The following is a 24,639-nucleotide window of genomic DNA, read 5'->3' as shown; positions in this document are numbered from 1 at the left end:
TAAGATCTTTCTTTGTAACAACTTAAGAATAAATGTAAAACCTCTTGAGAAAAGTGGCAGCTGCTGCTTAAAAAGCAAAACATCTATCTCCAAGAGAAATCTACCTTTAGAAATTGATGACTTCACACTTCTGAAGTAAAAACAAAATGCTCGTCATCAGTGCTTTGATTTTTGTATTTAAATGAGATTCTAAAAAAAAAAACCTGGCTATTTGTTAAGACAGACAAGTACTAGATATTATAATGTTAAAACCAAGCTATCAGTTAAATTTATTCCTTGCAAATAGTTAAATAATTGATTGCATAGGAAGGAGCTCACCAGGCACTGGCAGGCATTTTTTGACAGTCTCTTAGAATTTTTTTTTTTTGGGGGGGGGTTTGGAAAATTGATCCTCTTAAGCTGAATTAGCCACTTTTAGATAACTTATTTTGAACCCATGAAACATTTACCTCGTCCATGTAGCCCAAGTTATTCTGTCAATAGCAGCTTGATCCATTAGCTGTTTTCCTGAAGGCACTTCATAGACATGCCGTTTATATGAACCAGTGGAGACCTTTCATTATAATTAAGAAAGGGACAAGGTTTCAATTTATATGAGAAACTGGCAAAAATCTAAAGTTTATATATATATACACTATACTATATACATAATGGTGAATAGTTATAAATCTAGTAAAGTTAGTATATTTACAATTTAGCAAAATTCCTAAATATCTAGTGATTTAAATTTCCAAAGTAAAAGTATGAATACTATTAAAAGTTTTTCCCAAGGAAATAATGGGGAGAAACGATTAAAGAAAATATCAGGAAAATACTTTCTCAAGTATATTCCAGAAATACTGTGGAAATGAAAATGAAATTGTATAAAGGCCAAATTTAAATAAACCTAAATTAAGTTCCCTTTATGCTATTTATTTGTACTATACCTGAAGATAACAGCTGTCAGCAGAAAAGTCCATTTGAATAACAAAACTTGGGATGTCTTTGCAGTAGCTGATTCTGTTAAGGGTAGGGCCCAGTGTAAGGTCGTAAAAATCCACTGCATTCTCACTGGAACCCACAGCTAGGTAGCGGGAGTCTGGACTAAACCTGAGTATTATAAGGAAAAGCACTGAAACATGCAAAAAAAAAAGCATTTGAAATAGTTTAAAGATTTAAAATTAAAAGCCTGGACTTTTCTGTTCTTGATCAAAGATGTTTTCTGAGCTGTATTTGACTAATTTGTCAAATTAAATCTACTTTTGTAAATAGTACTGTCTCATCTAGACAGCCATGAGCTAACTTTTGTTATTAAATAAAAAATTCCATTTTCACTTCTGAACAGTTTTTTTTCCAGATAGTCTCCCAATTCCATTGAAAATGTTTATTGATTTTTCAGAATGCAATTGTCCAGATCATTGTGTGTATGTTACTAATTTTTGGTGCCAATTTTCCAACATTCAGATCGCTGAATTTGAATTCTGGAGGCCTAGTTGTCTTCCTTGGTTCCTAGAATTGTAGATCTGAGGGATATAGAGGATGGTATTTTTATTAACTTTATTAAAATATTACTAATGGCCTACTTGGCATCAGATAAAAGGGAAGTTAGAAGACTAGAAAAACAATACTATGAAGTGGGAAGTCAGTCAGCTAGCATTAAGCATCTACTGTGTGCTAGCAGTGTGCTAAATGTTTGACGTGCTACAAAGGGCAAAAAAATCATCTCTGCTTTCAAGGAACCGTGTATAATGTGTGTATATATGATAAACTGGAGATAATCCAAGGGGAAGGCATTAGCATTAAGGGAATCTGGAATGGTACTCCAATTGTACAGATAAGGACTGAATGGTTAGAAGATCAGTGGCTGCCTACCCATGACGGCTTAGCCAGTAAATGCCTAGAAACCAGTTGTCTTATGTCTCCCAGCCTGGTGGTGTCCCTACTACAAGCATATACACTGTCCTTATTATGCTTTGCAGATAAAGGTGATTTTTACACCTTTTTAACTTTTTTTTAAAGGTTATCGGTGTCATTTTCCCAACAACTTGTACTCATATTATGTGTCTCACATTTTGGCAGTTCTTGGCAATATTTTAAACTTTTTTTCATTATATCGATTAGGGTGATCTTTGATGATGTTATAACTGTTTTGGGGTACTATAATGGGTGAATTTAACTGATAAATGTTGTATCTGCTTCACTGACTTGATTGTTCCCCTAATTCTCTCCATCTCTTTGGACATCCCTATTTCCTGGGAGACAACAGTATTGAAAAATATTACATAAAATGGATTGATAAAGCAGCAGCAGGGTTTGAGATGATTGATTTCAATTCTGAAAGAGGTTGTACTGTGTGTAAAATGCTGTCAAACAGCAACACATGCCACAGAGAAATACTGAGTGAAAGAATCAAATCAATGTGACAAAATTGTTTTATTTTTTAAAAATTGCCACAGCCACCCCAGTCTTCAGCAACCACCACTTGGATCAGTCAGCAAGCAAAGAAAACTGAGGCAAGACCCTCCACAAGCAAGTTGAGGCTCAGATGATGGTTGGCATATTTTAGAAATAAAGTACTTTTAATTAAAGGTATGTACTTTTTTTTTTAGACATAATACTATTGCACACTTAATAGATTACAGTGTATTAAATGTCACTTTTATTTGCACTTGGAAATCAAAAAAAATAGTGCTGGTGTTGGTTCCAATGCAGTATCTCCAATATCTCCAATATATCAAATAATCACACATTAATAACATTAATATAGTGCCTCAAAGTTTGAAGAGTGCTTTCCCCATAAGATCCTGTTAGGTATTTCAATTCACATTTTTCAGGTGAGGAAATTGAGACTATGAGAGGTTAAGGTAAATACTGTGTTTAGATGATTCAAAATGCTATTAAGAACAGTTAAGTGAGCATAAGAATTTAGCTTCTATTATCAGGTTACTTGTGGTACATCCTAGTTTAAAAAGGCCTGCAAAAAACCCCAAATTTAAATCTGATGTCCCTGTTGTACATCTGAAATATCAAGGCCTACCAAAACCTATCAGTTGACTGGGTACTTAAACTTTTTATAATTAAGAACAAATCAGGGCACTTGGGTTCAAATTCTAACTCACATTAGCTGTGTGACCAAGGTCAAGTTACTTAATTACTCTTAATTCTCAATTCCTCATATATAAAATGGAGCTATCTTTGAAGGGATAATTTAAATATGTCACTATTATGTGATGCTAATCCACAAGTAGAATAGGCACAGTAAAATTTTTTTAATTCTTGGTTTTTTCCTCTCTGCTTCTGTATGCTTCATCTCGGTTTTTTTTTTTTACACATTCTTTTTATTTCTAAATGCTCTCCCTCTAGGCCTCTTTCTACTCAATGAGAAACCAAAGCAATATGATACCCATTATACATGTAAAGTCATGCAAAATATTTTCATTTCAGCAATGTTGCTCAAAAAATCAAGCAAAATATAGTGGGAAAAAATATGCTTCATTTTGTACTTCCGAGTTCATCTCTGGAGGTGAGTTATCTCCTTTGAGGGTGGATATCATTTTTCATAGTGTCATCTCCACTATCAGGGAGAGTTAAATGGGAGACATCTCTGATATTTCTTTTCTACCATCAAGCTTTTCTTAATGCCATGAGTCTGAACTTTAGGCAATTTTTTTTTTAGGTTTTTGCAAGGCAAATGGGTTAAGTGGCTCGCCCAAGGCCACACAGCTAGGTAATTATTAAGTGTCTGAGATCGGATTTGAACTCAGGTACTTCTGACTCCAGGGCCGGTGCTCTATCCACTGCACTACCTAGCCACCCCAATTTTCTCAAGTCTTTGAAATAAAATAAAGCGTATTTAAGCAGGTAACTAATTTTACAGTGTACTCTCACAATACAAATATCCATTCCTCAAAGGAGAGACCCATGATGACAAAGGAATAATCTTTGTACCATTCATAGCATCTAACAAAAATCTAATGACTGTAGGGGAAAAGTAGGATCAGATGTCCATATTGAGGACAATGCAAAAGAAAGCATCAGTCAACATTGGGTACAACTTAAGGCAAAAGTGAAGAACTGAGAAGTCAAAGGAAATTTTTTCAGATGTTTAGAGATGATATTAGCTCTTTAGGGAAAGTCTGCAGAATTTAAGGCTCTTTATTTTGGAGGAAAAGGAAAGACAGATGAGTAATTTAATATATTCTGGATCTGGATCCAGAACCAAAGGTAAGTGGGTTGAGATACAAGTGACAATTTCCTCTTAGTGACATTTTATACACAAAGTATTGTCCAGCGAAAGTTGTTCCATACTGAAATTAATACCCAGAATCACTTACTGTAGTGGACTTTACAAAGAGGACAGTGTTTATTGAAATAATTTAGATGTGTGAAAGGTAGAGGAAGATGGTGTTTTAAGATTATGAGATATGCTTCATAAAATACTAGAGACAAAACATGAGTTTTCAGAAGGCTTGGTGTGTGTAAAATACAGTTTAATCAGCTCATTCCAAGAAGTTTTAAAATGGAATCAGGAGACCAATAAACAGATGAAAAATGGAATAAATCTGTCAGCATTTTTTATAATAAAAGTATTTTTCTGTGATGATAGTGAGGAAGCACCACTTTGACCTTTTAAATGCCAATCTCTAGATGAATTATGTGAGGAAGTAGAAATGAAATTAAGGAAAATAAAGATGGAAGAACTACCAAGTATAATCTACAGAAGAGGTCTATTCTGAAAGTTAGATAATTCTGAAGGGGGATCAAGATATCTGAAAAGGTTAAGATATTGGAAGAATGTAAAACAACATGGATTGTATTAATACTGAAAAAAAATCAAGAGGACAACAATTGGTACTTATCCATACACCTTCTTTCTCTTTACAAACTCTTAAGGATGATCCATATACTTGTTCAGGGTAGTTCAGAGGAATAAAGATGGAAACAAAAGGCTTTCACAAATGAGAGTAAACAGTAAACAGTGACTAAAATGCAGAGAATATAAGATTCCATTGTTTATTTTGACAAAGTAGAAAATGCATTCTTAAAGGCTTTTCCAATTAGCATTTCCCCCTGCAAAAATACATTAGCAGAGATGAGTTTTCTGTCATGCTCTTGATTAACAATATAAAGCAAAACATAAAATGGAAAGTTATGTGTGCAATAAAATATTTTCCATAGTCCCAGAATGATATCCTTAGAGCTTGAAAAAAAGAGGGATTACCTGGAGATGTTAAAATTCTTCAGATACTACTCTTGCTGACATTGTGTTGATTTCATCAAATTCAAGAATACTGCAGAACTTCTACAGTCAAAATTGTTTTAATAAGGAATACAAAAACCAAAACATGAAAAAAATGACAAGCATCCAGACTAATGTGCAATTAGACAGAAGGTCCAAATGGTGAGTTTATCAGTATGTGTTCCTTGAATACGACACCATGGGTGGACAGTGAATGGAGTAAAAAATTAAATGGAAAGAAAAAAGCCAGCTGGATTTCATTGGGGAAATTATGTCTTTTTTTTCTACATTCAATATGTATTTTTTAAATTTAAATTTATTTTCAGCTTAAATACAAAATAAGGAGAATTATCATATACACAGAACACGAGAGGATTTAATATGAAGTAAATAGGTTTACAAGAAAACATATATAATAACTACTATACATTGAATTCAAAGTTGTCCATTTTTAATTTGCTTCTCTGTAGGTTTTCTTTTGCTTTCTAATGTGTACTTTTTACTTTATTTTCTTCCCTTCCTTCCCCACTCCCCACCTTCCCCCACCCCCAAGGCTACAACTGCACATTTCCATGAATAAAAAATAAACAATTTGTTCTTGTCAAGTACCTTTAATTAGTCTTTATTGTTTACCTTATATTTATCTTGTTATATCAAATTTTCTGTTAAGTTCTGGTCTTTCTGCAACAAAATCAGGAAATCTATCAATATCTATTCTTTTCACTCAGGATTATACTTAACCTTGTGCTTTGGGACACCCCACTGGAACTTTAATTCCTCCAAGATCTTATGAGAGGCTCTGACTGCTTTCTTCCCTTTGTTTTTAATATGTGGACAACCATAGGTGCTCCCCTCTGCCCTGGAGCTGTGAGGGGAGTCTCTGCTTGGCTCTGGTAGTATGGAAGCCCAACTTGCAACTTGGATCTGAGTGTGGGCATACAGCAGAGTCCTGCCCCTGGGAGAGCACAGAAACCTCTTCAGTCTCCCCAGATCCCCTTACTGTCTGTGGGCTGTGCTCTGGAGTTGCAGGTTTGCTTCCCCAATTCCCACTGCAAGTTCTCACCACAGGGCTGCTCTGAGACCAGCACTGGCTCTTCACTCATTCTGGTGTGGCAAGAGTTCTCTCACCATCCCTTCAAGCTGTTCCCAGTGATCCCTGGGTCTGGAGGTCTACCACACCAACTCCCGATCCTGATGAAATTGACCTTTCCTGTAGAACCAGTTGTTTTGGACAGGGAAACTGTATCACTCAGTATTTCTGAGGGTTCTACCCCTCTAAATTTTGGTTAGAATCATAATCTGATGGCTTTTGAAGATCTTTGGGGAATGAGTTTCTGGGAATTTTTGCCTTCACGCTACCATTCTTGGCTCTGCTCCCCCTTCCATTCTACATTTTAGGGAATTATTTTCTTCAGAGAGCTTTTATATCTCTTCTATCTTGCCAATTCTCCTTTTTAAGTCATTGTTTTCCTCACTGAACTTCCTCACTGCTTTTTTTCCATTTGACCCACCCTGGTTTTTAGGATATTTTCTTCAGTAGTTTTTTGGTTTCCCTTTCACCAAGCTGTTGGCTTGGTTTTCATGATTTTCCCATATTTCATTTCTCTTCTCAATTTTTCCTCTACCCCCTTTATTTTCAAATCTTTTTTGAGCTCTTTCATAGTCTGATATAATTCATATTTTTCTTGTATTTAAAAGCTTTGACTCTGTTATGTTCTGAGTATCGGTATTTTGATCATCCATAGGACCAAAGTAATTCTCTATGGTGGGATTTTTTCCTTCTGTTGTTTGCTCATTTTTTTCTAGCCTATGACTTGATTTTAATTTTTTTGAGACTGAATCATTGGCACTTTATTAAAAGACTCATGGTCCCCTCTAATGAAGTAGAAATCAGATCTTCCTCATAATCTGGGATAGCCCTCTCTTCCTGAGCCTTATTTTTTAAAATATGTAGCCATGAAACACATTATTAAAATAATCATGTTGTAAAAATAGACATAATCCCCCCCCACACACACACAATGAAAGAGAAATCTCAAGAAAAATAAAGTGATAAAAGGTGTTTCTGTTTGTATTTGGACATCAGCAGCTCTTTATCATGAGTGCATTAGAGAAAGTGTTCCAACATTTCCCCACCACCACAATTGCTGTATTTCCCTCTATTTTATTCCCCCTACCCCCATTTACTCTATTCTTTTTCCTCCTTGTACCCTGTCCCTCCTCAAAAGTGTTATATCTGACTACCCTCTCCCATGATCTTCCCTCTCTTCTATCCTTTACAATCCCCTCCCCCACTCCCTTTCTCCTATCCCTTTTCTCTCCTATTTTCCTCTAGAGTAAGATAGATTTCTATACCCAACCGAGTGTGTACATTATTTCCTCTCTGAGACACTTCCAATAAGAATAAAGGCTCACTCACGCCCCCTCTCCTTTCCCTCTTCCATTTCATTGGAAAAGCTTTTCCTTGCCTCTTTTATGTGAAATAACTCACTCTTTTCCCTTTCTCCCAGTTCATTCCTTTCTCCCCTATTAACTCCATTTTTTAATATATTTAATATATTATAGCTTCAATTTTAACTCCCTCCTATGCCTTATCTTTACATGGCCCTTGTAACCATCCTAATAAATGAGAAGGTTCATATAAGTTATCAGTATTATCTCCCCATGCAGGAATACAAGCAGTTTAATATCATTAAATCCCTCATCATTTGCCCTTCCCATCTACCATCTCTATACTTCACTTGAATATTATACTTGAAGATCAAACTTTCTGTTCAGGTCTGGTTATTTCATCAGGAAAGTTTGAAAATCCCTTATTTCACTGAATGTCCATCTTTTCCCCTTAAAGAGTATGTTCAGTTTTGCTGGGTAGTTGATTTTTTTTTTTTTTAGTTTTTGCAAAGCAATGGGGTTAAGTGTCTTGCCCAAGGCCACACAGCTAGGTAATTATTAAGTGTCTGAGGCCGGATTTGAATTCAGGTACTCCTGACTCCAGGGCCAGTGTTCTATCCACTGCACCACCTAGCTGCCCCTGGGTAGTTGATTCTTGGTTGTAATTCAAGCTCTTTTGCCTTTTGGAATATCATATTCCAAGCCCTATGAGCCCTTAATGTAGAAGCTGCTAAATGTTGTGTTATTCTTGTGTTATGTGAGCTGAAGCTACATGATAATTTGAATTTTTTTTCTGGCTGCTTGTAATAATTTCTCCTTGACTTGGAGTTCTAACATTTGGGAGCTTTCATTTTGGGATCTCTATCAGAAGGTAATTGATTGGTTGATTCTTTCAATTTCTATTTTACCTTCTCCTAGGATATCAGGGCAATTTTCCTTGAGAATTTCTTGAAAAATGATGTCTAGGCTCTTTTTTTTTTCATGACTTTCAGGTAGCCCAACAATTTTAAAATTATATCTCCTGGATCTGTTTTTTCCAGGTCAGTTGTTTTTCCTAAATCTTGTGTTATTCTTGTGTTATGTGAGCTGAAGCTACATGATAATTTGAATTTTTTTTCTGGCTGCTTGTAATAATTTCTCCTTGACTTGGAGTTCTAACATTTGGGAGCTTTCATTTTGGGATCTCTATCAGAAGGTAATTGATTGGTTGATTCTTTCAATTTCTATTTTACCTTCTCCTAGGATATCAGGGCAATTTTCCTTGAGAATTTCTTGAAAAATGATGTCTAGGCTCTTTTTTTTTTCATGACTTTCAGGTAGCCCAACAATTTTAAAATTATATCTCCTGGATCTGTTTTTTCCAGGTCAGTTGTTTTTCCAGTAAGATATTTTACATTTTCTTCTAGTCTTTAATTCTTTTGGTTTTGTTTTATTCTTTCTTGATTTTTCACAAAGTCACCAGCTTCCCTTTGCTCCATTCTACATATTAAAGAGTATTTTCTTCAGAGAGCTTTTGAATCTACTTTTCAATCTTCTTGTTGATTCTGCTTTTTAAAGAAATTCTTCTCCTCATTGGTCTTCTGGACTTTTTCCATCTGACCCAAATTGGTTTTTAAGATATTATTTTCTTCAGTACTTTTTTATATCTCCTTTACCAAGCTGCTGACTTGGTTTTCATGATTTTCCCATATCACTCTCATTTCTTTTCTCAATTTTTCTACCTCCCTTACTTGATTTTCAACATTTTTTTTTTTTTTTTAGGTTTTTGCAAGGCAAATGGGGTTAAGTGGTTTGCCCAAGGCTGTAATTATTAAGTGTCTGAGACCGGATTTGAACTCAGGTACTCCTGACTCCAGGACCAGTGCTTTATCCACTACGCCACCTAGCGGCCCCTCAACATCTTTTTTGAGCTCTTCTATAGTCTGAGACCAATTCATATTTTTCTTGGAGGCTTTGGATATAGAAGCTTTGCCACTGTTATCTTCCATATGACCAAAGTAATTGTCTATGATTGGATTTTTTTTTCTTTTGTTGTATGCTCATTTCTCCAGCCTATGACTTGATTTTAACTTTTTGTTAAGGTGGGGCTTCTGCTTCCAGGGTGGAGGACTCACTGTCCCAAGCTTTTGAGGGTTTTTGCAGCTATTTTCAGGGCACCTCCCTCCAGGGACCTCAATTCTTCCAGAGAGACTCTGACTGCTCTCCTGGCCTGTGCTCTGGTCTGTGGACCACAAGCACTCCCTTCACCCTGAAAATTGAACAGTCTCTGCGCATTATAGCAGTAAAGCTTCTTTTCCTGGGGTCCAGATTGTGACCTGATTCTGAGTATAGGCAAAGCAACAGAATTCTGCCTCTGGGATAGCAGGGAGATCTCTGCAATCTCCACTGTCCTCCTTTATTGTCTGTGGGCTGAGCACTCTGGAAGGAGCTGCCAGGTGGCTCCCTGACAGATGACTCCTCAGGCTTGCTCCTGCTTCCTGGGGCTGGGTCTGAGGCCTGTTGCTGGACTGCGTTCCCCCTCTCACTCCGCTGCAATAGAAGTTTTCTGTTGAGCTTCCCAATTGTCCTTGGCAATTGCTGGGCTAACAAATCTGGAAATTGCCCCCACTGTCTCAGACTCAGGCATCTCCAGGGGCCCAGGCTATTCCTGGATGACTAGAGTAGGTTAACTCTGGTGGACTGGGCTGGCTGCAGGTCCTTTCTAATCCTGGTGTAACAGACACTTCCTGTGGATATTCCAAGTTGCCTTGGGCTTGAAAATTGTTTCATTCAGTTTGTTTTTGTGATTCTGCCACTCTAGAATTTGATTAGAATCCTAATTTAAAGGTTTTTGGAATAATTTGGGGGAAAGCTTCTGAAAGTCTCTGCCTTTATTCCACCGTCTTGGCTCTTCCCCTTCATGCTGTTATCTTTTAAATTTTGCCCTGTGTCCAATTTCTGCACTCTTTTTTACCTCCAAGTCACATTGAGGACACCTCCTCCCATCCCAGCACATCATGCTGGATTGCTCCTTGAGAACCCTCCAGGGGCTATAACTTCAATTCTCTGCTCTGCTCTGAAACCAAGATCGCTCTAGAAATGCCCATAGCCAGTAGCACCCTGAACCCATAGCTTCTACACTCACTGGGAGTGTATTGGTTCCTTCTCATCCAGGACTGAATCTGGGCAGCACAGGTGAGCTTGGTGTCCTTTTTCAGCAAAGCTTCCCTCAATGTTCCCCTAACTCAGATGCCTGACATTATCTGGAAGGTGAAAATTTGTGTGGCTGAGACAGCAGCTAGCTCCCAAGCCCCTTCCTCTTTCAATGGAGCTAGCCTGGAGGTGTTTATAATCCATTCTGGTGGGAAAAAGATCTGTCCTGGATTTTTTTTTATCAGATCTTCTAAGGCTGTCTCAGGATAACTAACTCGTTTATTTTTTGCCATTCTTAAGCTTACCTCGAGGTGCCATTTTGTCTTGTTTGTGAATAAAATCTGGAGAGAAGAAAATCTGACCTACTTTATGATGTTCCCAGAATGTTCCTTTCCAATATAGCAATTGTAATGATCTATATAACCATTTCCCTAAAACAAAAACTCATTTAACACTAACATTCTATTAGTGGTGCTATATGTTGTGAATTATGGAATGTTTGATATCTCCAAAGAATCAAAAGTATCAGTAACCCAAAGGATTTTGGAGAGACATTATAGGGATAAAAACAGATTGTAGCATAATACAACCAATGACTTGCATACAGTGAATTGTATAAAACATATCCAGGAGAGGTAATACCAGAAGAAGAGATGTGGATAATTCTAAACTTAAGAATTTACTGAAACTTAGGGATAATAGATCAAAAGCCTAAATTCTTCCTGGGTATGGTATCCATTTAAAGTAAACAGACCAGAAGAACTTCTCTGACACTGAGTAGATTGCCTCTGAAGGACCTATGGGAAGGTGTAAATAAGAACTGAGAGAATGAAAAGGTAGGGAGGAGTTGTAATTTGCACCATGAAAGGATTATTATTTCAGTGACATTATAGATTCACTGATATTTTCTGAAAGGAAAAGTAAGAATTTAAATTTCTTATAGAATCAGAATTTAAGAGCTTGAAGGGACTCTTAAGAATCCAATCTCAAGGGGGTGGCTAGATGGCGTAGTGGATAAAAGCACCGGCCTTGGAGTCAGGAGTACCTGGGTTCAAATCTGGTCTCAGACACTTAATAATTACCTAGCTGTGTGGCCTTGGGCAAGCCACTTAACCCCATTTGCCTTGCAAAAACCTAAAAAAAAAAATCCAATCTCAAATCCAGTAATTACCTGGTTGTGTGACCTTGGGTAAGTCACTTAATGCCAATGCCTTGCAAAAAAAAATCTAATCCCAAATCGTTAATTTCTTGGGTAAAGAAACAAAACTAACATTTGCTTATATGACTAGTTAATAGCAGACATAGATCTAAATCCATGAGTCTTCTAACTACCTAGTTCAGTGCTTCCCCCAGGACACAAAAGATGACTTTCTACCACTACAAAGCCAAACTAAATCTTGGGAAAAAAGATTTAAATTGCCATTAAGGGCTAGAAGTATAGAAGAGAAAGAGTTGTAAAGACTGGCTTAAAGATAAGAAATGAAAACAAGGAAAAAGGACATTTCTACATGATATTCTAGTTTGATCAGCATGTTCTCAAGAGATTAGTTCTATTCAAAGTAACCTCAGACAATATAAAATATTTGGGAGCCTATGTGCCAAGACAGACTCAGAATCTTTTTGAAAACAATTATAAAACACTTCTCACACAAATTAAATTAGATTTAAATAACTGGGCAAATATCAACTGCTCATGGATAGGTAGAGCTAATATAATAAAAATGACAATTCTACCAAAACTAAACTATATGTTTAGTGTCCTACCGATCAAAATTCCAAAAAATCGAGTTAGACAAAATTGTAAGTAAATTCCTATGGAGAAATAAAAAGTTAAGAATTGCCAGGAGCTTAATGAAAAAAAGTGCAAAAGAAGGTGGCTTAGCCCTACCTGATCCAAAATTATATTATAAAGCATCAGTCATCAAAACTGTTTGGTATTGGCTAAGAAATAGAGTGGTGGACCAGTGGAATAGACTAGTTGTAAAAGCAGGAGATGATTATAGTAATCTGCTGTTTGATAAACCCAAAGAGTCTGGCCATTGGGATAAAAACTCCCTCTTAAATAAAAATTGCTGGGAAAATTGGAAGTTAGTATGGAAGAAACTTAGACTAGACCAACACCTCACACCCTTTACCAAGATAAGATCCAAATGGTTACAGGACGCAGACAAAAAACAATACTATAAGCAAATTAGAAGATCAAGGACTAGTCTACCTGTCAGATCTATGGAAAGGGGAACAGTTTATGACTAAGGAAGAGTTGGAGAACATCACCAAAAACCAATTAGATGATTTTGATTACATTAAAAAGCTTTTGCACAGATAAAACCAATGTAACCAAGATAAAAAGAAATGTAAATTGGGAAACGTTCTTTACAACTAATGATTCTGACAAAGGACTCATTTCTTAAATATACAGAGAACTGAGTCATATTTTTAAAACAAAAAGCCATTCCCCAATTGACAAATGGTCAAAGGATATGCAAAGGCAATTTACAGATGAGATCAAAGTAATCCATAGCCATATGAAAAAAATGCTCTAAATCATTAATTATTAGAGAAATGCAAATTAAAGCTTCCCTGAGGTACCACCTCACACCTCTCAGATTGGCCAGTATGACCAGGAAGGATAATGATCATTGTTGGAAGGGATGTGGGAAATCTGGGACACTATTACACTGTTGGTGGAGCTGTGAACTCATCCAATTTTTCTGGAGAGCAGTCTGGAACCAATGCCCAAAGGGCAACAAAAAATGTGCATACTCTTTGACCCAGCAATACCACTACTGGGTCTATACCCTGAAGAGATGAGGAAAAAGGGTAAAAACATTACTTGTACAAAAATATTTATAGCAGCCCTGTTTGTGGTGGCAAAGAATTGGAAATCCAGTAAATGTCCTTCAATTGGGGAATGGCTTAGCAAACTGTGGTATATGTATGTCATGGAACACTATTGTTCTATTAGAAACCAGGAGGGACGGGATTTCAGGGAAACCTGGAGGGATTTGCATGAACTGATGCTGAGTGAGATAAGCAGAACCAGAAAAACACTGTACACCCTAACAGCAACATGGGAGTGATGTTCAAGCTTGAAGCACTTGCTCATTCCATCAGTGCAACAATCGGGAACAATTTTGGGCTGTCTGCAAAGGAGAGTACCATCTGTATCCAGATAAGGAGCTGTGGAGTTTGAATAAAGTACAAGGACTATTCCCTTTAATTTAGAAAAAAACCAGATAGCTTATTGTCTGATCTTGTTACCTCTTAGACTTCTCTTCTCTTTAAGGATATGATTTCTCTTTCATCACACCCAATTTGGATCAAGGTACAACATGGAAACAAAGTAAAGACTGACAGAGTGCATTCTGTGGGGGGGAGGGGGAGGGAAGCAAGATTGGGGGAAAAATGTAAAACTCAAATAATATCTTTAATAAAAATAAATTTAAATTAAAAAAAGATTAGTTCTAGAATCCATTTTAAAAAATTCTGTTTTAAATCAATACTGATTAGAGAAATGCAAATTAAAATAACTGAGATACCACCTCACATCTACAAGTAAAATAAGATGATAAAAAAGGAAAATAAATAATCAACATTGAAGAGGATGTAGGAATTGATTCAACTTATTCTGAAGAGCAATTTGAACTATGCCCAAATGACAATAAAACTATACATAATCCTTTGATCCAACAATACCATTATTAGGTCTGTATCCCAAGAGATCATTAAAAAGATGGGAAAAAGACCCATAAGTACAAAAAAATATAACTGCTCTTTTTGTGGTGTCAAAGAATTGGAAACTGAGGGGAATGGTTGAACAAATTATGGTATATGAATGTGATATAAACTGTTGTTATGTAAGAAATCAAGAGTGGATGAACTTCAGAAAAACCTAGAAAGACTTGCATGAACTGATGCTGAGTGAAGTGAGCAGAATGAGGACATTATATATACTAACAGCAATGTTGTAAGATGATCACCTATGATGGACTCAGCTCCTCTCAGCAGTTCATTGGTCAAGGACAGCTGAGATGGAAAAATGACCTTCACATCCAGAGAGAAAAAACAATGGAGTCTGAATGCAGAGAAAAGCATTATGTTCGATTTTTAAAACTTCTTTTTTGTTTTTCCTTTCTTTCCTCTTTAGTTGTAATTATTTTACAAAATGAATAACTATATATGTATAACCTAAAACAGATTGCTCATTGCCATGGGGTAAGGGGAGGGAATGGAGCATGGCAGAAAAATATGGAATTCAAAAGAACATATAAAAATATAAATGTTTAAAATTATTTTTGTATGTAATTGGAAAAATAAAATAAAATAACATACAAAATTATCTATGAAAAAGTAATCAAAAGCAAATTTTCTTAGTTGTAAGAGGCCATGGCTCTTACACCAAATTTATCAGCATAAAACAAAGAAATATCTCAAAAGTTTTTTGAGGTCGCAGGAAAGTAGAAAACAGTCTTTATTTTGGAGGTAGAAAAGCTAAAAAATGTATGCCAATGTGAATAAATTAGAGTTACACTTAAGAAATGGAACTTAAACTCAGACCTTCTTGTTCATCTATGGAAAAATAATTTCTACATGGCTATAAACTCATGACTATCATCAGCCCAACTTAGAACATCTACTTTTTGCTCAGTGGGTAAATGGGTAAAAACATGCCTTTTGATAAATCCATACACACACACACACATTCACACACACACACACACACACACACACAGAATACTTAGGTATTATCATGTTCAAGAGAAAGAGAGACTAAATTTTTTAAAATAGGACTTCAATATTTGAGTGGCAACAAGCTAGAAATCTATAAACTTATGAAAAATATGGTTAAATAACCAAGGACTTTCCAAATTCTAAAATATAAATAGTAGTAATCTCTAAAAGCTTTAAAGATTAAGTTTTAGCTCAGATAAGTGGAATTATTATATATACATGTATATATACATGTATATGTAAGCAAAGCCAGGTCAAGAAACCCTATACTTCTAGGAAGTTGAAAACAAGTAGGAGTTGAATAAATTTTATATGCAGGGTAGATTAAAATACTACAGTTTAGTTTTTAATTTTAAACTATAGTTTAAAAAGTTCAGAGACATATAAAATTTGGTCATGATTTCTGAAGACTGACATTTCGAAAAACAAAATTATTCCCTTACAACATATTCCTTTAATGTTACTCTTAGAAACTGAATCAATGTGACATTTTTTATGTTTATACCAAATACTGAATTGCATGATGATTTAAACAAGTAAAGTATTGCTAATATATTTACTAACCTGATGTCTTGGATGGCACATCTCCTATCTCTTTTCTTTCCCCATATTTTTAGAGAAGTCACCAATAAAATGATAAATTCTCCATTTTTCATTCCAATAGCTACCATGTCTCCTTCAGGGCTGTAGCACACAGTACGGGCAGCATGACCCAAATTGACTTTATTTAGCATCTTCTGCAAGAAAATAGAAAAAGTCACAGAGGATTCATATTAGATATCTTGTACAGATTAGTTTTCCCAAAGGCTATCAACTATTGGATATGATTTCTGAGAAAATAATTTCCTTAACTATTAACAGTGTAGGATTATAGTTCTAATGCTTGCAAACTTTAACAGCTTTCTAAATTATTTGTACTTACTTTATCAGCAATATCCCAGAGTCTCACTGTGCCATCTTCTGCAGCAGAGAGGAAAAAATCTCTTGAAGGATGTGTTGCAAGTCCCCAGATTGGTCCATCCATATGACCATTAACTAAAATGTTACATACTGCATTTTTCTCTCCTACTTCAATTATTTCAGCATTCTTAGTCCCAACTAGTATCTTTCCCTGAAACACAGGCAAAAGTATAAATTTTCTGTTAGAGAATACTTTCCTTTAATACAAAAATGACTACTGATTCACAATCAGGAAGCTATGTGGCTTTAAATTCCCCCCCCCCCCCCTTCTTTAGTTTTGAACAAACCATACTTTTATCTAGTTGTTCCTGAAATATGGTTAATTGTCAGAGATATGGTCATGGTCACTGAGTACAAGCACTTCTTTCTGTGATCAGCTAACTGGTTATCATGCTATTTAACATGTGCTATTAAACTGAGCCAGATGGTCTCTGAATTCAAATCTATTAATTAATGTGGGAGTGAGCTCAAGAAAACAAGCAAAGTTAAAGGTAGATAGATAAGATACTAGGATACAAGGACTCTACAGATAGCTGCCTTATCAAAGATACAAAGATAAGGAAATAGCAGAGCAGAAATGGCAAACAAATCTATCTCAATGACAAATGCTAAGTACTGCAGCAATGGGTAAGAAAAATCTAACTAAAGTTACTCTCTAATCCCAGATATATAATAAATGTAAGTTAAAAAAAATCTTACTTTGCCTCTGCACACAGAGCGAACACAATCTGTTATTTGTCCTGTTTCTAGTCTGAAGGCACGGCATCTCCTCAGCTCTTGGTCCCAAAGCTTAACTGCTCCTCCTTCTTTTGACCTAAGTAAACAATGATTCAAATCCAAACAATAGGCTAAATATCAGTTATAACTGGATATAACTGCCTTACTTAACATAAAAAGGACATGAAATGTATTCCTATTTCAAATCAGATTCTTCTGATATTTTAAACTTAAATACTATTACAAAAAATTCAAAAATAATTTCATTTTGAGTAGAGTAGACCAGTTTCACAATAAATTACATTCACTGAGAGGGTAGAAGACTATAAAACTGAAAAGAAAGAAGTTAACTTGCAGGCCTAAAGAGAGCAAGAACAGCTTAAGGGGCTAAATTAGATACCTTCTGATACTGGGATTAGGTAGAAAGGGACAGGCAACTTTCTTTGAAAGGTAAGGACATTTCTAAAACTTTATGAGTTAAAGCAATCTGAGGAAGTCTTTTAATTCTAAAGTTTTTAGCAACCTGATGGAGATGACTTGGACATGACTATTATACTGGGAGATCAGGGAAACACCATAAATAGAATTCACTTTGATTTCTGCAAAGCATTTGAAGCATTTGACAAAGTTGCTTCTACTATCCTTGTGGATAAGACTTGAACGTGCAGTCTAGGTATTAGTCCAGTCTGGTGTACTGACAACTGATTCAATGTCCAAACTGCAACAGTGTGATGCGGTTGGAAGAAAAGCTCCAGTGGGATACCTTAGGACTCTGTTCCTGAACTTAAATTAACCATTATCATTTTTTAGGATTCTCTTTTAACTTTATTTTTTAGCTATAGAATAGCTAAGAATAATGCACTTTAAACTGAACTGAAAGGTATACAGTTGTGAAAATAAACACAATTCATTAAATATATTCTAAAAATAATTTTAAGTGCCTATAGTCATTATCACATATACTTATTAAGTGCTTATTATGTTAACCATTGGGGAAACAGAGAAAGGCAAGGATATGGTCCCTGCCCTCAAGAACATTTTAGTAGGAGAAATAATTTATAAGTGATCCAAGTGATTTATAAGCCAGGATCCAATTAATTCAAGTTTGAATCATGCAAAATTCAATTTGGTTATTTAGCATATCAAAATACCAGGTCACCATTAATGCTGGCCAACATTCAGTTAATGTAATTGGTGTGAGATAAATAGTTGAGATGTTTTTAACCTGTTATGTTGTCAGTCTACACTTATCTACTGTCATATATGGATGTTATGTGCTGCTCTATATCCTATTATCAGTTGTGGCAATTTTTTGGGGGGGGTTCTCTGAAATTTTTATTTTTAAAAATTTTTTTAATTAAAGATTTTATTTATTTTGAGTTTTACAATTTCCCCCCAATCTTACTTCCCTCCCCACCCACAGAAAGCAATTTGTCAGTCTTTATTTTGTTTCCATGTTGTACATTGATCCAAATTGAGCATGATGAGAGAGAAATCATATCCTTAAGGAAGAAATAAAAAGTATAAGATATAACAAGATCAGATAATAAGATATCTGTTGTTTTTTTTTCCCCTAAAGGGAGTAGTCCTTGAACTTTGTTCCATCTCCACGGTTCTTTATCTGGATATAGATGGTATTCTACATTGCAGACAGCTCAAAAATTGTCCCTGATTGTTGCACTGTTGGAATGAGCAAGTCCATCAAGGTTGATCATCACCCCCATGTTGCTATTAGGGTGTACAATGTTTTTCTGGGTCTGCTCATCTAACTCAGCATCAGTTCATGCGAATCCCTTCAGGCTTCCCTGAATTCCTGTCCCTCCTGTTTCTAATAGAACAGTAGTGTTCCATGACATACATATACCACAATTTGCTAAGCCATTCCCCAACTGAAGGGCATTTCCTTGATTTCCAATTCTTTGTGTGGAAATTTTTTAAAGAGCCCTCAACAAAGCAGAGAAAAGGAAGAATACTTTAGATGGAAACACTGCCAGCACATACAAAAAGAAGAGACTTGTTATTGCACTAAAGCAAAAATTTGATGGAATTAAATAGCATGAATAGGGAATGAGAGGTAGAAATACCTGAATCTAAAGTAAAGCAAATGGTAAAACACACAGATGAAATAAAAGAAAAAGGCAAAACTGTGTTAGCTTTTTGTGACCTATAATTACAAGGAACAGAAGTGTTTCAATGATAGAAATAGAGCATCTTTTTACCTATATGGATAAGAGATTCAAATAAAAAAATGTATTCATCTTGGCAGAGCAACCATTAGAAAAACTTCAAGCTTATTTAAGGCAGTGAAAGAAAATAAAAATGAAGTAGCTAGAAAGGAAACTTTTACTTCCTGTCAGATCACTTTAAAATTGAGTTCAATTACATAATTTAAAAATTATCAGAAAGATGTTGAAGATGCAGCAATTAAATATCCTGATGGTGCAATGAAAATAATCAGAGGTGGATATAATAATTAACAAATACTTAATGTTGATGTTACATGCTCATTTTAGGAAGAAAATACCTTACAAAACTTAAATTTTTTTTTTAAGGTTTTTGCAAGGCAAATGGGGTTAAGTGGCTTGCCCAAGGTCACATAGCTAGGTAATTATTAAGTATCTGAGGCCGAATTTGAACTCGGGTACTCCTGACTACAGGGCCAGTATTCTATCCACCGTGCCTCCCAAACAAATTTTTTAAAAGTAGAAGTCAACCACGTCACACTCTTCCCCTCCCTAAAGCCAGTGGCTCCCTTATATAAGAAAACTGTTTTTAAAGAATGGTTTTCAAATAATTTAAGCCCAGTTGTTGAAAAATATTTTAAGGATGACAATGCTTCAATTAAAGCATTACTATTTTTTGGATAATGCTCCAGGTTAAGTGTGTATGTCAATTCACTGAAATGTAGATAAAGAATTCTATATATGGGAACTTATAGCAGAGTATATAAGGAGTATGTATATATATATATATATATATATATATATATATTTGAAGAAATGATGATTTCAAGTCTACTAGGCTAAATGATTTTAAATAGCAATGTTTTTGTCATATTGTTAGTATTAGGCCTATTTTTAGGCCTATTTTATTCATGCTCCCAGGTAGTCAACTGTGATGCTCATTCCCAGTACAATAACACCCATTATCCCTTAATCCCACTCTTATCTGTAGAAACTCTTAAACTCCTTTCTGCACCAAAATTCAGCCCTTAAGGGAAGCTGTAACTCAACTTGTCTTCTGTCCCCACGGTAGCATCTGTGTAGTTACCACAGGAAATCTCTAGCCCACCCAGTCACTCTCTTTCTGCCCTGCCCCTACCCTCTGTCCCATGGCTCTATACTCTAAGATGGTGAGAAGTGGTGATAAAAGAGTAAAACTTCACCTCATCTGTGCTCCCCTTTTGTTTTAGGATAAGCCACCAGGGAGTTGTGGGCTATATTACAATTCTCTTTCCGTTATGCTCTTTTATTTTTACCTCTAGACTTTTCTACCTTTACCCCAGTAGCCCCCACACCTGGAGTCCCCTCCTCTGATGAGTTTCTGTCTAGATATCACATTTCTGGTCATTCCTAGTTTGTCCATGCTCATTACTCTAGGGGCTAAATTCCTGAGTTTTGACCTTGACCCCTCAAAGCACCTCCCCACCCATTACCAGCTCATTTTATGTGTAGTCTCCTCTTATTAGAAATGTAAGCTTCAGTAGAGGGACTGTCTTGGCACAAAGTAAGTTCTTAATAAATTCTTTATCTATTATTATCTTTCCACAGAAACTCAATTCTCTTCCAAATTATTGTAATTCTGTAAAATGTAGATAACACTATCCTTCTGATCACTCAGGTTCTTAACTCAGGTTTCATACTCAATTCCTCATTTCAGTCACTCTTATACAAGCAATTGTCAAAAACTTCCTATTTCTAGAACATCTCCAACTTCTACTCATCTCTATCCCCACAGCCACCAGGACTACCTCCCTGTTTCAAATCTTTCTCCACCTCAGTCTATTCTCCATACTTGCCAATTTTTTTAGAAGCAGAAGTCAACCATGTCACACTCTTCCCCTCCCTAAAGTCCAGTGGCTCCCTTATTACCTCTAGAATCAAATATAAACTCCTATGTATGACATTTAAAGCCCTTTATAATCTGTTCCAAAATTACCTATCCAGTCTGATTATATATTATTCCTTTTCTTTTACTCTACAGGTCAGTCAAACTGGTCTTTCTGTGGTTCCTCACATTCACGCCCCCCCCCCCCCAACAATAGAAATAAAAAGTTAAGGCACTAAAGTTAAGGCCACTAAAAAGATCCATGAAAATAAGAACTATGGATTTATTTTGAAATTTTTCTGCTGAGTTAGAATCAGAGATTTTTTTGTATAATGTATTATTACCTACAAACAGACACAGCTAGTTCTTGCTAATAAGTGTTCATGTTCACTAAATGTCATGACCAATGATTTGATTGCTATATTTTATATCTTGTAAAATTGTCAAAAATTCATATCTTTGGTTAGATACATCATCAAACAAATGAGCTGATTAATTTGTAAAAAAGTAACGATTATTATTTATGAATCTGTCTGCTAGGAAATACACAGGAATTATTCAAAAATAATGAAAAATATTCAATAATATTTTTCTTAAGAGCAAAAAAGTTTTTCTACCATTAATATTTTTTAAAATGTTATTTATTTTTTATCTCATACTTATGACAATTTTCTATTTGTTTTACAATGTTCAAAGTATAATAGTACAAGAGTATATGTACACAATTTATAAATAAATATATACATATTGGAGAATGTTTAAAATGTTTTTTTTTTACCAATAGCAGTATATGATTAAAAATGTTGAATGAACACTGGTAAATATTATTCAGTCAGATCATATAGATCTGACAAATTTACCTTAAACAAAAATTATAACAGCAGGTAATTATTACGAATCTGAAAATATGCATTCAATGGAGATTGAAATCTTTTTGCAAGAGTTTGTTAGGTATTTGGAAAGGGATCAATACTTGCTGAATTGAATTATAGTTAAAATGATCATGACTCAGATTATATAATATTATAAAACTTATAAAATTTTTTCCTCTAACCAGTGGGAGATAAATGGTATATTATTTCCATTTTACACATGAAAAAACATATTTCTTCTTATTCAGATTTTAAGGGCTTGCCCTGAACCAAATCACCAATAACAACTGGTATGTGAACATGTCCTCTGAGTTTGATACGCTGAAGAGCATACCTATTAACAGAGCTGCTGCAGTTTAAGTTTTAATTTGAATATGGAAGAGAAATATATGAGTAGAAAACCTGGGTGATGAAAGTAAAATAGAGTGCTCTATATAGCTAAATGTGAGGAATGTAGGGTGTTGGTCTTCACAGAGTGTGGAGGGGAGCCCTTAGGGAATCCATTACAAAGAGGGAATGTCCCCCAATCACAAAGCTGGAAGAGTTTTCCTAATCCCATTCCAGGGATAGCAACACCCCCCACCCCAAGAGTGACCTAGAGATCTTGACCTAATGCTACTGAGTTTGCACAATCAGGTAATTGAATATTAACCCACACACCCCCTATGATGATTTGGGTTCATTAGCATACCATGTGTCCTATGATGTGGGGGGGATCATATTAGAAGCATATCATGGAATAAGTGGACCTTCTAGATTGTAACTCAAACTCTTGAGAGCCTATGAACATTCAAGAGGGAGGGGAAAGAGTTCTGAGGACCATAAATTAGCTGACTCCCAAGACCAATGTGTGCCTCATGCCTAGGTAAGGTTCCTATATATCTTGTAAGGTGTATCTTGCAAGGTTCGTGAATAAAATGTATAATTTTCTCTCACTCTAGCAGGTTTTTCTTTTCATTTATAACACTAAATAAGTGTCAACCTCATAAACATTTATTTATATTCAACTAAAGTTTTCATTTAGTTGACAATTCTAGTAAAAATTTCAAATAAGAAAAAATAACACTTACGGTCTTTCTTTGCCACCTGTGACTATAAGCCCATCTCTAAGGGTTGTGTACATTGCAAAGACAGGTCCATTATGAGCTTTGGCCACAACACGACACAGAACATGGTCTTTCCACACACACACATCTCCACTGATAGTACCTGTAAATGTCAAGTTATTCTGAAAGGGGAAAAATACACTCATCAAAAGATTCAAATGAGGAAAATAATGGATATAAGCATCTAATATAAAATATATAAGCATTCTTATATAAAACACATGACTTCTTATGCAAACAATAATAGATAGGATTATTGATGGATGCCAATTATATCTCCCAACTCAACATACCCTTATTATTTGACTTAGAATTTCTTTGAGAGCATGAAAGACATGAAGCCACATCTCAGTTGTTACTTTCAATAGTTTTGATAGCAGATATAATCAGAAAAGTGGATGAAACTAATTGCTAAAATCATGTTTAAGGAATTCTTTGGATTTAGTTATATTCACCAACATTTTATAGATCTGTGATTTTATAACTATTGCCTCACCCCATTGAAGTAAATCACAATACCCTTAGTAAATAAACTTGTTTTTAGGTTTTAAAAAAATTACTTGTTGATCCACTTCTTGTGAAGCTCAAATTAAATTACCTATGTTCAGTGCTTTGCAAACTTTAAAGTTCTATAAATAAATATCAATTATTTTATTATTTATACTAAATTTAGCCATCAAGAAGATAAGTAAATATTCTATTAGTCACCTTCCAAAATATAAAGTTAAATTTCACTAACATATTTACTAGCATAAATTATAAAATTAAATTTTATATAACAGTATTGACATAGTAAAATGAAATTTACCAAAAAATTCTACCGATATATTTAACAACTGATTAAAATGCTAAATACTGTTTCAGCACAATTCTTTTGTGAAGCTCCTGATGAGCTAACAACTCTAGGCTACAGACATAGTTTCTCCTTTCCTTTTATGTCTATTTCTTCCTTTTCTTCCCACAAACAGGAGGCACTGAATCCTAAATACATCTAATCTCATGTGGAGATATAAGCTAAATCTCTGTTCTTTCTATCCTTAATGTAACTTTTCCCCAAATCCTCTCAAAGCTTAAATTATGTCATTTCCCTATATTCTCTATTTTTTTTTGCAAGGGGGTTAAGTGACTTGCTTAAGGTCACACAGGTAATTATTAAGCGTCTGAGGCCGTATTTGAACTCAGGTCCTCCAGGGCCAGTGCTTTATGCATTGTGCCACTTAGCTACTCCATATATTCTCTATTAAAAGGATAAAATAACCTGGTTTATTTAGGCTCTCTGCAATCTGGTTCTAACAAACCTTTTCAGGCTTATTTTCTTTTTTTCAATCTTCATGCTTTTTCTCTTCATACATTTTACATTCTAGTCAGACAACTAGTTACTTAATGATCCTGTCCTCTCTTCCCCTTTCTGTCGCAGCCATTCCTTGGGAAGAGAAAGTACTTTTTCATTATCTTTTCTGATTGA

At 35.2% G+C, this 24,639-nt stretch overlaps 1 protein-coding gene across 8 annotated transcripts in view; it reads right to left on the bottom strand.

Moving 5' to 3' along the window:
• EML5 (EMAP like 5) overlaps positions 1-24,639 on the bottom strand; it is a 244,705-nt gene that overhangs the window by 6,420 nt on the left and 213,646 nt on the right. For 5 of the 8 annotated variants that reach the window (XM_074235552.1, XM_074235553.1, XM_074235554.1 and 2 more), the window contains 6 exons: positions 23,139-23,296; positions 17,132-17,246; positions 16,395-16,583; positions 16,037-16,209; positions 927-1,089; positions 450-553 (listed from right to left, as the gene is read on the bottom strand). In XM_074235552.1, the coding sequence (XP_074091653.1) occupies positions 450-553; positions 927-1,089; positions 16,037-16,209; positions 16,395-16,583; positions 17,132-17,246; positions 23,139-23,296 (902 nt within the window). Of the gene's footprint in view, positions 1-449; positions 554-926; positions 1,090-16,036; positions 16,210-16,394; positions 16,584-17,131; positions 17,247-23,138; positions 23,297-24,639 lie in introns of those variants that run through there. The other 3 variants (XM_074235560.1, XM_074235563.1, XM_074235556.1) reach the window with 2 other exon arrangements.

This window comes from Macrotis lagotis, chromosome 4, assembly GCF_037893015.1.
Source record: "Macrotis lagotis isolate mMagLag1 chromosome 4, bilby.v1.9.chrom.fasta, whole genome shotgun sequence".
NCBI lineage: Eukaryota > Metazoa > Chordata > Mammalia > Peramelemorphia > Peramelidae > Macrotis > Macrotis lagotis.
This window is presented reverse-complemented; position numbering and strand designations above follow the sequence as displayed.